Source organism: Cadophora gregata (assembly GCF_030347475.1).
Source record: "Cadophora gregata isolate MNR1 chromosome Unknown scaffold_6, whole genome shotgun sequence".
NCBI classification, from domain to species: domain Eukaryota; kingdom Fungi; phylum Ascomycota; class Leotiomycetes; order Helotiales; family Ploettnerulaceae; genus Cadophora; species Cadophora gregata.
The window spans coordinates 93749-106545 of NW_026695929.1; the positions used below are offsets into that span (position 1 = coordinate 93749).

At 47.8% G+C, this 12797-nt stretch overlaps 7 protein-coding genes across 7 annotated transcripts; 1 reads left to right on the top strand and 6 right to left on the bottom strand.

Moving 5' to 3' along the window:
• Positions 1-976: 976 nt before the first annotated feature.
• ONS95_011847 (uncharacterized protein) lies at positions 977-1695 on the bottom strand (the record flags this gene model as incomplete). The annotated part of the gene is made up of 2 exons (XM_058505446.1): positions 977-1191; positions 1293-1695. The coding sequence occupies 2 exons, from the start codon at positions 1693-1695 to the stop codon at positions 977-979; spliced, it is 618 nt and encodes a 205-aa protein (XP_058357966.1).
• A 159-nt stretch (positions 1696-1854) lies between these two features.
• On the bottom strand, positions 1855-2820 carry ONS95_011848 (uncharacterized protein; the record flags this gene model as incomplete). The annotated part of the gene is made up of 1 exon (XM_058505447.1): positions 1855-2820. One exon carries the CDS (start codon positions 2818-2820, stop codon positions 1855-1857), a length of 966 nt encoding a protein of 321 aa, XP_058357967.1.
• Positions 2821-3546: 726 nt separating this feature from the next.
• On the bottom strand, positions 3547-4635 carry ONS95_011849 (uncharacterized protein; the record flags this gene model as incomplete). Its single annotated transcript, XM_058505448.1, has 3 exons — positions 3547-3749; positions 3808-4502; positions 4583-4635. 3 exons carry the CDS (start codon positions 4633-4635, stop codon positions 3547-3549), a joined length of 951 nt encoding a protein of 316 aa, XP_058357968.1.
• Positions 4636-5382: 747 nt separating this feature from the next.
• On the bottom strand, positions 5383-6124 carry ONS95_011850 (uncharacterized protein; the record flags this gene model as incomplete). Its single annotated transcript, XM_058505449.1, has 2 exons — positions 5383-5528; positions 5578-6124. The coding sequence occupies 2 exons, from the start codon at positions 6122-6124 to the stop codon at positions 5383-5385; spliced, it is 693 nt and encodes a 230-aa protein (XP_058357969.1).
• Positions 6125-6728: 604 nt separating this feature from the next.
• Positions 6729-8087, bottom strand: ONS95_011851 (uncharacterized protein; the record flags this gene model as incomplete). Its single annotated transcript, XM_058505450.1, has 4 exons — positions 6729-6877; positions 6928-7110; positions 7158-7733; positions 7784-8087. 4 exons carry the CDS (start codon positions 8085-8087, stop codon positions 6729-6731), a joined length of 1212 nt encoding a protein of 403 aa, XP_058357970.1.
• A 629-nt stretch (positions 8088-8716) lies between these two features.
• ONS95_011852 (uncharacterized protein) lies at positions 8717-10048 on the top strand (the record flags this gene model as incomplete). The annotated part of the gene is made up of 7 exons (XM_058505451.1): positions 8717-8800; positions 8854-8956; positions 9017-9160; positions 9214-9257; positions 9304-9341; positions 9392-9532; positions 9586-10048. The coding sequence occupies 7 exons, from the start codon at positions 8717-8719 to the stop codon at positions 10046-10048; spliced, it is 1017 nt and encodes a 338-aa protein (XP_058357971.1).
• Positions 10049-10294: 246 nt separating this feature from the next.
• On the bottom strand, positions 10295-11794 carry ONS95_011853 (uncharacterized protein; the record flags this gene model as incomplete). The annotated part of the gene is made up of 3 exons (XM_058505452.1): positions 11708-11794; positions 10986-11651; positions 10295-10927 (listed from the first exon to the last, which is right to left on the bottom strand). Exons 2-3 carry the CDS (start codon positions 11583-11585, stop codon positions 10295-10297), a joined length of 1233 nt encoding a protein of 410 aa, XP_058357972.1. The 5' UTR covers positions 11586-11651; positions 11708-11794.
• Between the last annotated feature and the right edge of the window lie 1003 nt (positions 11795-12797).

A 12797-nucleotide genomic window follows, 5' to 3' on the forward strand; every position in this document is an offset into this window, starting at 1 on the left:
TTTGATTTCCAATTATTCAACAACCATTGGACATACCAGATCTGTCAAAAGCCTGAAAAGAGATCGGGGAGCCAGATCAGATCCAGATCGGGAGACAATCCGCGTCTCGCTAACCGGATATCAAGGGTATGGGAAGTAAACTCCGCGGATAAACAATGCGAGAGCGTCGGGTTGTACGGAGATACGATTGCGATGTGCAACAAAAGAATTCCGGAGACAGTTGTTGTCACTAAGTCTCAGTCTAGCGTTAAGAAGCCTGTATTTTCGGCGTGGAAATAGATATGCGGTACCTTAGATATATCTCACTGTAACTCGACCCTTCGGCTTATATTGTCACACCGATAAGTTAATCTTGGGCTTGAACAGAGGTCTAGAACTGGTCAATTGATGATTGGGGGTAATTCTCGGGGTTCTGAAGTGTCTGGAAAGTCCGGATACGAGCCGTGATGTGGAATTGAAACAGCGAGGACATGCTAGTTTTTGCTGCGCTGCTGAGTAGTACTTTACGAAGAGTGAAACATCTTATAATCCGATAGGAAAACAAAAGTGGATAGAAATTGGAAAATCGCTATGTTAAGAATAACGAAGATCAGACGGTACCGAAGCAAGCGCAATATGGAGGAACTTGTTGCTGGTAATCAAACATATTGGTGGAATAAGTGACATAGTTTCACGGTGTTAGAAGGGAGAGCTAGGTGAAGACGGTTGTGTTGAAGTTGTTTTTGCCTTTCATTTAGTTACGTCTGCCTCTTCTCTATCATCTATACTCTACAGCTACAGCTTCCCTTCTCAGTCCCAGGGATTCACTTCCCATGCCGAGTAGAAATCATCCCATGGAGTCTTCTGCTGCTAATCCTCTCTCCCTTCATCACTATATCCGTCCGATCAACAGACCAAATCTTCCTATTCCACGCTGCATACCATGGTGGTTCTCAGGACGACATCAGACCACAAGAGTCCCAGGCCCAACTTCAGCTCACAAGAATGAAAACCTCCCATTACACTCTGGACACGAGCATCCCATCCTACCCCTCGGAACATCCATAATACCATCAATGTAATCGCTTTCTGTGACTGAAAGGGAACCAGAAGAGAAGGACCTAGGATCGTCTGAAAGTTCGGAAAGCTCGGAGTGGTCAGACTCGGGATCTAAAGTGGGAGGGGGCGGGTCCTGGATGTCTGGGTTGTTTGCTAAGGGAAGGTTAATTATCATTCATTTCATCTTAAGGCGAAGCCAGATAGTGGCATAGAAGAAACCTGATGTGATGAGAGGGATTCGGGGGATAACTTACTGGGAGTAGAACTGAGTTCTGTGTCTGCATTGTAGTCATTGCTCGGTGGTAGCATCGTAGATAAATATTGAGAGATATCTTGAGGTGAAGGGGGCTCAAAATCTTCTGGAAGAGGTTGTGTATCAGGGGAAACAATTGCAACAGGCACTTGGGTTGAAGCGTTCTGTGTTGCTCTCATAACCATGGCACTCTGTACGTACTCGGCTAGTTCAGCCTCCCAGGCAGCCTGAGCGTTTTCAGGAGGTATGCGAACACCGATTGTTCCATCTGGTCGAAGATGATATCGATATTCGTGGAGACGATGGGCTTCAGGGTAGCCGATCCTTGCCATGTCTGCGGCGAACGAGCGAGTCTCGACGTTGGGGTCAGCGGCGATTTGGATGAGCGTTTCTTGGGGGAGCATATTGAGGAGTGTGAAGGATGAGCCATGGCGTGAGGTAGATTCGAAAATGCTGGGTAGGAAGGAGCTTTCTTCTCGTAGGTGCTGCCTATTCTGCTCTTCTTCTGAGCGCTCAGTCGCCGTTGGGGCTGCTGCTCGTATGGATGAAATATCATCACTGGGTTATTGGAGGCTCTGGGGGTATTCTTCTCGTGCTTCGATTTCAACGTGTGTATTTTCGAGGGTGCTGTGTGTCCGTTGACGAATCAATGGTTGTCGATCATACCCCGGATTAGCAGTAGCCATATCTCTTGAATCATGATCGAGCGACAAATCAGCAACTTTGTCTGGTCCATCTGTATCATTGAGATTGTTATCTTCTGTACGCTGTGAGACTGTAGCTTGGGGTGTGCTCGACGATCTGTTCATTCTACCACTATTGCTCGTGCCACCATCTCTGATATTTATGCCACTATCATGAAGTCGAATAAATCCTTCACCTCTTTCCTGTGCAAGACCTAATGGGCGGCCTAGCCGGAGACGTCCTGTGTCGACGACGAATGGAAGACGGGTTTCATGCTGACGAGGGATTTCTGGTCGGCCATGACGACGGGTCGTGGCAGAAGATGCTGCATTCTGTTCGGCTGCTGCAATACGGGCAAGGAACTGTCGATATGATAGACTGCCACCCGTTGTTGGGCCTTCCACTGACACTTCGCTCGCTGGCACATTTTGATTGCTATTCTCGGTATCATCTTCTGGTTCAAAGGATACAGTGAATGCAGCACGACGCGCAGGACGCGCAGGCCGCGTTGGCATAGCCGAATCAGAATTAGATACAGAGAATCTGCTCCATCTATTGGTGACAGCAACGTGCTGGACTGAACCTTGTGGTGGAACTGTTGGCCATTCGCGGACTGGAACGTCAGGTTGACGAGGTGAAAGAGGTCGTAACACAATTTCTCCCGTATTCACGAGTTGGAAGTTGGTAGCTCCTGGATAGACATAAACTTCGACCTGTCCTCTCCCAGTAATAGATAGGCCTGAACCATTGGCATTGGGATTGGGTATGTTGTAGCTGAGGTGCCAGGCCTCGCCCAAAGGCGCTGGACGTACGAAAGTTTGTTGCTGAGGCAATGGATCTGACATTCTGGTGGTTGCGCAATGAGCAAGAGGTGCAATGTTGAAAGATCGACGATGATGACGAGGTTGTGAGGTGGAGGTGAGAATGGAGTGGAGACGTTGTGCTACAGTGATTTTTTTTTTGTTTACTGGCAGGAGAGTAGCGAGGCAGGCAGCAAACACAGAGAAGAAAATTGAAGTGGCTGCCATGACATCATCCTTGGGGCAGATATTCACGAAGACTACATGGAGTTCAGCTTCTGGTCGCACTTATGACATTTCTTGAGAACAGAAGAACTGATAAACTTCTCTTTGTAATGCTGCCGGTGTGCGGTATGGGAATTGCTGTCTTCTGGCAAAGTTAAATGTCATCCTGAATCAGGAACTGGAAGACTAAAGAAATATGAAGCACATTTAAAGTTAGATGAGTAGCATCCATTAACAGCTATGAATGTTATTCCACCATGGTGGTCTCTGAGTCTCATGAATCTATCCTTGAAGCATGCCATTCATGTAACAGGAGAGCCCTAGATCCTCATCTATCAGCACATTATTGTCTTGCAAAGCCCACAAGTGCCATCTCCAACTTGAGTAGGCTCCACAATGATGTAGAGAAATCAAGACTTTGTACTAGCACACTGACAGTGCCAAATTGCCCTCAGCTCTTTCAACAGTCAAAATTCTCAAATAAACTCTCCAAGCTTTGTGATCATAACATATCCATTCCCAATCCCCCTGACTGCTCTATAGCATTCAACAATCTGTCCAAACTCCAGAGTTGGGACTGTGTCGACCACGAACATGTCCAGCAATGGCAGGCGGGCTCGGAGCGGCACTTCGGATCGGTGGTGTTGCTGCACGATCAACATGGTGTGGTATCGGAGTAGATTCTGCTGCGGTTACCATTGACAGTGGGTCAATATGCGGTACGACTTGTGAAATAGAAGCCGGAGAAGCTAGAAAACCGAAGTCAGTATTACACTGAAATGACTGGAATACAACAGCTGGACTTACGACGAAGAAACCCAATCGAGCGACGACGGGTATGATTGGCAGTCGTTGGCATTTCAGGTCTAGCTCCAGACTCTGCTGCTGCAGATGAGGCAAGTTGACGAGGAGCAAGTTGAGGAAGAACCCATCGAGGTGCCCTTGAAGCAGAGCTTGTCTCGGTGGCCCAGCCTGGCCTAAGCATTGATCCCATCCGTGCATTAACCAAATGTGTCATCTCTAAGTGCACCGCATTGATCATCGCCTCAACTTCTGCAAGCGTTTGTCTATCTTCGTCGGCCGGACTGTTCCTAGCTCGCGGGTGAACACTTTCTGCGAAACGCTCAACCTCCTGCCCAACAGCATCTCTGAGTCTTCTCTCCACATATTCAGAACCCGTCATTGTATTTGTGGGTCGTACCGCGATGGGGCGCCAGGTGTTTTGTGTTTGAGAACTTTCTTGACGTGCGATTTCATCTTGGGCGTACGGATCTCCATTTGAACTGATTGACTCTATTGATGGTGAGTATGGTTGAATAGCTGACACGGATTGCGTCCTTTGGTTGCTTGTGTTGCTTCGAGAAAGAGACCAATATGCATTATGAAGTTCACTTTGCATTGCACTCTGCCGCACGAAATGTTCGTTTACAGAACGGGCCACTTGCTCTGCCAACTCTAAGGAATTAGGAACGCCATCTTCGTGGACAGCTATGGCTATGTCCCTTCACGATTATCAGCGGAGCTCGAAATCGAGATCAAGGCCATCATGTGGAGCAGAGCGGGGCAACTAGGGAAAACTTACGCCTTGGCAGAGACTTCTCCGGCCGTTGGAGTCTTGAACAATGGAAGACCCATGGTAGCTGTCGATCTCGGTCGATATTTCTGCTCTGTGTTGAGTTATCGACGATGTTGTGACATAAAGTAAACAATCGGGTAGCGGATATCCTCAGCGTTGTTTAGTTTTTGAATAAGCGAGAACTAAATTGTTGCCGCAAACCCATGAGGGTTTGTCAAAGCCAAGGAGAACTTGAAGGCTGCGGTTGCTATTAGTACTTCATTAGAGCAGGCAATGGTCATTCATGATAAAAGTCTTGTACGAGAGCCTAGGTTGCTTAGTGACTTCTATAGACTATTGTGGATGTTTTCTAAAGCTAGAAAGAAGCTGAACCCCAGGCGACCTCTGCTTTCCGCAGTGCTATACTTCTGATTCAATTGCAGAATGATATCAGTTTATCCTTTGTCCTCCAGCTCTTTGTTCATGGATCTCTGGTTAAAAGATACGACTACGACTCGTATGCACATGTCATGGTCATTCGAAATCTTGGGTGAATTTCCATGTAAACACAGCATAGCTTTTGTGACGTTCGACGTCTCATAAATACTTCCTGACATACCATTATAACGTTAATTGCTTCTTCCAAAAATTTATTGTCCCGCCTTTCTCCAATTGATCCACCAATTGGAAGCCACGCCAACTTCTAGGTACATAAAGATGCCCTCAAAAGCCGACTCCAAAAAAAGCTCACCGTGCTCCGAAAAGCTTAAACGTCCTTTCACCACGTGTTCCCCCAGCGACACCACAGCAATGACAATCGCAATTTATTAAAAGCGAAACGTATCACCATTGCAACAAGGCTTGTTACAAAGCCGAACTTGCTGAAACTGTAATTCGTTGCGGAATTGGCTGAAATAGGCTGTCCAAGACAGATGCCCGGGAGGAGTTCCACGACGAGGATGAGGAATAGGTTCTGATTGTTGATTAGTCTCTACACACTTAAGCAGGAAGAGGCAACTTACCTGTGTGAAGCGACAGTGGAAACACCGGGTATTGAACCACCTCCTTAGCCACTTTTCGCTGAGTCTTCGTAGGCTTGTTGACATTAGGAGGTGGCTGAACTGAAACTGGTCGTCTCTGATTCCCCCTAATCTCTTGCTGACCGTGACTATCAACGTTCTCAATTGCCTGTCGTGGCCTCGGATTTCCACTGACTAGTGCTGGAGTACCACCTCTCTGACTTACACCAGTCTCTCGCTCACCAGGACCACCAACGTCCCCATACCCCTGTCGCCACCATGTAAAATCACCGGCCCGTGCTGTTGTACTATCATCAGGGGTATCGCTTGAGCGCTGTCTGAGTCGAGGATTCTGAGGATCCAGAGAGCTGAAATAGAATCTAGGGGGTGGTGGAGGACGTAAATCAATGATTGGGCTTCTACTCCGAAGAGGCCGAAGACGCCGCCGGATTTCTTCTCCTTCTTCTTCTGGCACCTGGATATCTGACGATGAATCATCAGATAGGTCGATGTCTGGCTGTTGATGTTGGGGCGACGTTAGTGCGGGCATGTTGTAGCGGCCGTTGGTGGCAGATTTGACTAGATCGAAAATGGGGATCCGCGCTCTGGTAGTGGGGCTAGATTTGCGTGGTGGGATAGCTACTTCGTGTGTGGACTTGAAATGAAAGCTTCGAGGAGGTCAGTGGGGTTCATGTGTTGGAGACCAAGAAAAGAAATGAAGTATACATACCAAGGCTGCTTGGCTTATTCGAGAACGATGTTTCTGAGTCGAGACTGTCGAATTACCATATTCAAGAAATCACCTCAAATGAACGAGAAAACTAGTGTCAAAGAAAGTAGGGTGCGACCGAGGAGTCAGAAATACGCCAGTCGATGGGTCAACGTGCGACATGCCAGGATTCATATTCACATCACAACCTAATGGAACATGAAAGTCTAGATGATCGAAAACAGGAGACTTGACCTTATGCAAGAAGCGATGGAGGATTTAGAAAGGAAGCTGTTTGAAGATTTCAAATGAGAGAGGGGACTTATTCTTTGCAGTCGAGATTCAGTCGGGCCTTATCTTCCCAATCGTATCGTAGTTCGACTATCAGTTGATTAAATCTCTGTGTTGAGTAGTCTTGATTCTGGCCCCTAAGCTTTCAATAGCATCATGAAGAAGTCGTGGTCTTCAGCCGACATTCAATGTTTGCATGGCATCCAAACGCAAACGGGTGAATCTTGACAATTTCCAATCCTGCTGCATCCAAAATCTCTTCAAATTGCGCCTTCGATTTCTCTGTTCCATTCAACATCATCACTGATAACATTAGCTGGAGCACTACACTCACACGGCCAGATACGACTTACAGTTGAAGTCCATCCAGTAGGGCGTTACCTCCGTTCCCATCTCAACCTTGTCAGGCATGATCATATCTGCGATAATGAATCGAGATGTCGGTCCCATGGCACTTGCAACATTCTTCACAAGATCTTTGCACACTGGGATGTAGAAGTCATGGAGGATGCGGCGCATCACATATAAATGCGCATCTAAGTTCAGTCAGCAAGGCCAATGAGCTACACTTCGGAGATATTACTCTTGACTGGCTGCGGCGTGTAGAAATCATATGGCATCTTCTCAATACCAGGGATGTCCTCATCTGTTAAAGAAGCAAGAACGTCTGGGCGATCCTGGAGAACCATCTTGGCGCCAAACCCATTAGGAGCTTCTTGCTGGATGGCTTTCAGGAGTTGACCTCTGCCACCTCCGATATCAACCGCGAATGCGCGAGATGGATCAGCCTCAACCGCCTCTTTCATGCTAGCCCATGGGAACATCCCTAAGATAGGCGTGACAGCTTCCGATGTGGCCATGGTGAAGTTGAAATTGTGCAATTTCTTGGGGTCGCTTGAGATGGCTTCATAGTAATCCTTGCCTTCCAGGCCAACTGCCCAGGCATACGGCGACTTCTTCAAGTCATAAAGATCTTCTTGCTTGTGTGTGCGGAAGTACTCGGGTAATTTGTAAAACGGTCCTGTCTGGTCGATCATGAATTGGAAGAATTCTCTGGCCGCGCCTTTTAGAAAGACAAAGGCATTGGCGTTGAGGGCGAATGTATTTGGTGTCGGCTCGACACAGATGCCATTAATTACCACAAGCTTCAACGCCCTAGCTATACAAGGTTTATTAACAGAGTTCAATGAATTTAAATAATACCCCCACCTATGGCGGACTCGTCGACATTCACAGCTTGGGCCAAGTCTTTCGAGCTGATTGATCCTTCCTTTGGTATGGCCTCCAAAACGTCGAGCTCGATCAGCAAGTTCATAGCCGCGATGCATTGGCTCATTTCCCATTGCCTCATAAGCACATCCATTGGGGTTTCCAGCAATAGGCGGAGGCGGTCAGCCTCCTTCAACAGCTGACGTTGCTTAACCGGATCGCCATTGAAATCCTTGACAGCTGCAGCGAACTCACTCGCAGCTGCAATAAGCTCTGCATTCGGACCAGGTTGGGGAGCGGCCATAGTCGTTTGTCGTTTCTCGGGTGATACAAGGTGGGAGTACGATGCGATGTTGAAACATTACCGAGAAAGTTCGAAATGTGATGCAGCGTCATCCACATGAGCAAGGGAGCGTCATGTACTGGGGTGGATCATAATCGCACTTGGATGTTTGTGGATATGTTTCCGGCCCAACCCACCAACCGAGGCCTCTTGTCCCAATGAGGATGTATAAGACAAGCATGCATGTCTATCAAAAGCAATCTAAGACTGCCAAGTGGATAGCGTTGAACATTGTCCTCGAACCGCCAATTGAAGTTCTCCGAAGCTTACGGTTCGTCACGCCACGTTGTGACAGAACCACTAGGAAAATGGCAGCGGTCTGATCCGGACGCAACCAGGGACGGCAGTCCACTTACTGCTTTTTGTCGTGCACCTTCACCAATCGCTGATATATCGTGGCCTGTATCGATTCGGACATACCCTTGCTTGCAGAGAATGCCGTGCCGTCACTCCGCCCCGCAGGCACATCCCTCCACTTAATTAAACGGCACATTTAAAGTCGCATCTTCTTCCTCCCTGATCTAGCTGATGCGCCACGTTTTCGATATTTAGGACATCTTGAAATATATTAAGTGCTTGTCCGGTTTCAAATGACTGCTGAAGAGAACACGGAAGCGGTCGAGCAGCCGACTGATGTTATCGAGGCAGTAGATGATGATGAGTTCAGTGATGAGGTACGGAGCTGACATGTGCTTCGGCTTACGACCTGTTTTTGACTTTCATCTAGGGAGCCGACACGGGCGGAGAAAGCTCCTTAGCTTCTCTTTCTTCGAGTATCATACAAGGAGTCGAAGAAAATGGAAGGACGTATGCATCATACGGCAAAGAAGGTTAGACAAATGATATTTTTGATATGGAGATGAAAATAGGCTTACATGTGCTTTGACAAGAATATGGCGCACCCATGGATGAACAAGAAATGGACAGAATTGATATGGCGCATGCGAAATACTTCATTCTGCTAGACAAGAAACGATGGATTGCGCCAATCCCAGAGAATCCACACAAAGTGCTGGACCTAGCATGCGGTACAGGTAAATCCACCAAGTCGTCAACAGCGGACGATCCGGGCTGACCTCTCTTCTAGGAATCTGGAGTATTGACTTTGCCGATGCAAACCCATCAGCAGATGCAAGTTATCTACTTTTCTTATTGAGACAGTTCTGACAAGGAGCAGGTGACCGGTGTCGATATTGCACCAATTCAGCCCAAATGGTGAGTCTATTGAACAAGATACACCTTCAGAGCGTTGACTTGGATACTAGGACTGCTCCAAATTGTCATTTCGAAATCGATGACATCGAGCAAACATGGACTTGGCAGCTAAACAGTTTCGACTACATCTTCTCCCGAGATCTTCTCCTCTGTATACGAGACTTTCCACGCTTGATCAAGCAATGTTACAAGTAGGTCTCCACCCTCACCACTACAAGACTCATCACACTTACGTCCAGTGCAGACATCTGAAGCCAGGCGGATGGCTCGAATTCCAAAACATCAACGGCACAATCCACTGCGACGACGGCACCATGCCGGAAACCAGCCAGTTCAAAGAATACGATCGCCTCCTCCGCGCCGCCGCAACCGCATTCGGCACTCCCCTGGAAGACCCCATCCACTACAAGAGATGGTTCGAAGAAGCCGGATTCGAAGGCGTCACCGAGACCATTTTCAAGATGCCGACTAGTCCGTGGGCGAAAGATCCGAGGCTGAGGTTGGTGGGAGCTTTTGAGCAGGAGAACCTCACGTCAAATTTGGAGGGGATTAGTACGAGGGTATTTCAGAAGGGGTTAGGGTGGTCGGTGGAGGAGTCGACGGTTTTCTTTGCGGGTGTGAGGAAGGATATTAAGAATAGGAAACAGCATGCGTATTACCCGTATGTTGTTGTGTATGGACGGAAGCCTTTGAGCGAACAGGAGTGAAGAACAATGAATGTTGACCAGGTATGAAAGTTGGAAGATGTCAAGCTATCGTGAGTTCATGGAGAATGAACAGAAGTATACTATTAGGGGGATCTCGCTTATTGATGGCTTGTGGTGGACTTAAGCCAGCAGAGGGAAGGTGAGATGATATTTATGACAGTTTGACAGGTTGCTGAACGGCCAAATCATTATTACTATATACAGAAACACGACAGCGAAATGTCACACAAATTACGAACAAAACATTCATAGGGTCCCAAGAACTCCAAGCACGTCTAGAAGACCCTTCTCGCTTAGCTTCAACTCGTCATTCACCTTCCGCCATACTCTCGACCGACAGTCAGCATCCTCACAATGTGGCATAGCCTCATCCTCCCAAATTCGATTGAAATACCTACCACCACCACCTCCTCCCTCCTTGCCAACAATCTGTACCTTAGGATCTGGTCCAGCTTCCGGACTTGTCGCAACGTGAAGTATAGCCAAGCTCCCCTGCTGAGAGTTGATGCCCACCCTCGATGCCAGGAACTGCGTGGCCTTCTCTTGAATCCAAGACACCCATGATTTTCCAGGCATATACCAAATTCCAGAATTGACAAAGCCCGGATGACACCCAATGACGGTGATGTGACGATACTCCGGATGGAGAAGTAGGCGACGCTGCAGCTCGGTAAGCCAGATCTGGTACCTCAATTTGCTATTCTGGTAGAATTGAACGCCGCCAATCCCAGCGTCGTCATTTTCGCCGTTCCAGTTTTGGATGTCGAACTTGCCGAGATAATGGAAGCATGACGTGGTGCAGACAACGCGAGGCTCAGACGCGCGAGCCAAGGCTGGGAGAAGATTTAAGATGAGTTCGACATGTCCAAGGAAGTTAACCTAGAGACAATGTTCATAGTTGTCAAAGACATTGGTACTGAAAAGCTAGATCACGAACCGAATGAACCTCCTCAAATCCATCTACCGTCTTGCGATACTTCTCGCCCTTCTTCGCCTGTTCCTCTGGCACAGGACGTTTCGCACCCATTCCTATGTTGCTGCATAAAATATCGAGTTCATGACCAGTAGCCAACCATCTCTGCGCAAACGCATCCACAGTCTTCAAATCCGCATGGTCGATGGGCCACCATTCGGCTTCAATCACGTTTCCAGCTTTCTTGGCAGCTTGCATACACTCCTCGACCACCACATCAGGGTGCAATTCATGAGGAGGAGGATTTGGGCGACATCCTAGAACTAGATTTGCACCCCATGCTGCCATTTGTAGAGCAGCTTCGCGACCGATACCACTGTTACTGCCGGTGATGATCACGCGCTTCCCTCGGAGATCCGCTGTGGGGACAGTGAGATGCTTGGAATTGGAGCCTGCTTGGGATTTCTTCTTGGCCCAGGCTGGGAGGGTTGCGGTTGTCAATCCTCGCTTTTGAAGGACGGTATTCAGATTATCTAGTGGAGCATCGTAAGGTATGGTGTCAAATGATGTTTCTTTTGGGATGGCTGCCGCTGGAGCCTTGGTCTCCGGCATGTTCGTGGTCATCTTGCTTTGGGAAGTATGAATGACCTGGGGAAAGATCCTGTTTGATGTCACAAATCTCGATATTAACTTTGAAATTTGAATTTATCAGCTGAGATTCCAAGTAAGAATATGAATCAAGATACCGTCGTACAGTGACGCCGTATTAGATAGTAGTGGCATGCTAGGATCCGCTAAAATTAAACCTCGGCTCGTTGGAACGCTGATCCAACTCCGGCGCTAAGCACGAAGTAGAGAGAGCAGGCAAAACCCCGGAAACATATGAAAGGAGAATGCAAAAACATTCCGAATCCCACAAGCATCAACCGACGGGCCTGAACCTGCGCATCCAATAAATGAAGTGGGGTCCCCAAAAATGGTAGAGAATCGTGCGCAGCTCGCCTTTCTCTAAGCGAGTCAATAAAACAAGTACCGCGGATCCACAGTTCCGGCATCAAGATCTTTTGTAGAGCCCATGAAGTTCCATAATCGTAGACAGCAGTCTGACTGGGGTAATAAAAACGAGTGATACAGGTGTAACGTTGGCTGCACCAGCCAGGATAGCCAACCTTCTGAAGCAATCTAGAAATTTACTTCGTTAACTGGAGCTGCAAACCTTTTTGATTCAGGGTACGACGTCGAAGAGAAACCAGAGGAGTATCCATATCTTCATCATCCGATAAGACAGATACCGACTCCTCTATGGACCCCATGTCACAAGATATCATCGAGTCTGAACCTAGCCAAAGAAAGAACCAAATCCAAACACCACAGCCTGTCGCCGAGTTATCAACGCACCCAGTATCTCCTTCTCCCGGATCCACAATACTTCTCTCATAGCTCTCCATCCCTCGCCCTCGCGGAGCCTCAGCAACTTTCACTGTTCACACTTTCACAAACCCATCCTACAAACGGAATCCTTGCGTCGCGAATCCATCTCACGTTCGACTTTGCCAACCATAAAGCACCACCTTTCAGCTCGCCCTCGTTCACGAATTTCGAAACGTGGAAGCCAAATAAGCGCTTATCCTGCGCAAAAAGATGCAAAAAGATATTCAAATGGCTTCATGAGAACGAGCTTTTGCCAGAAGGGATAGTTGTGGTCGAATTAAATGATTTCTCGGAGGGTGCTGATACGGGTCTGAAACGAAGTAGTGGGTCTTGTGAGTTTGCTGTAAGGAAGGGGAGGGAGTTGGTGACTGTTGAATCGAGATATATTGCTGAGTAGCAATCAAT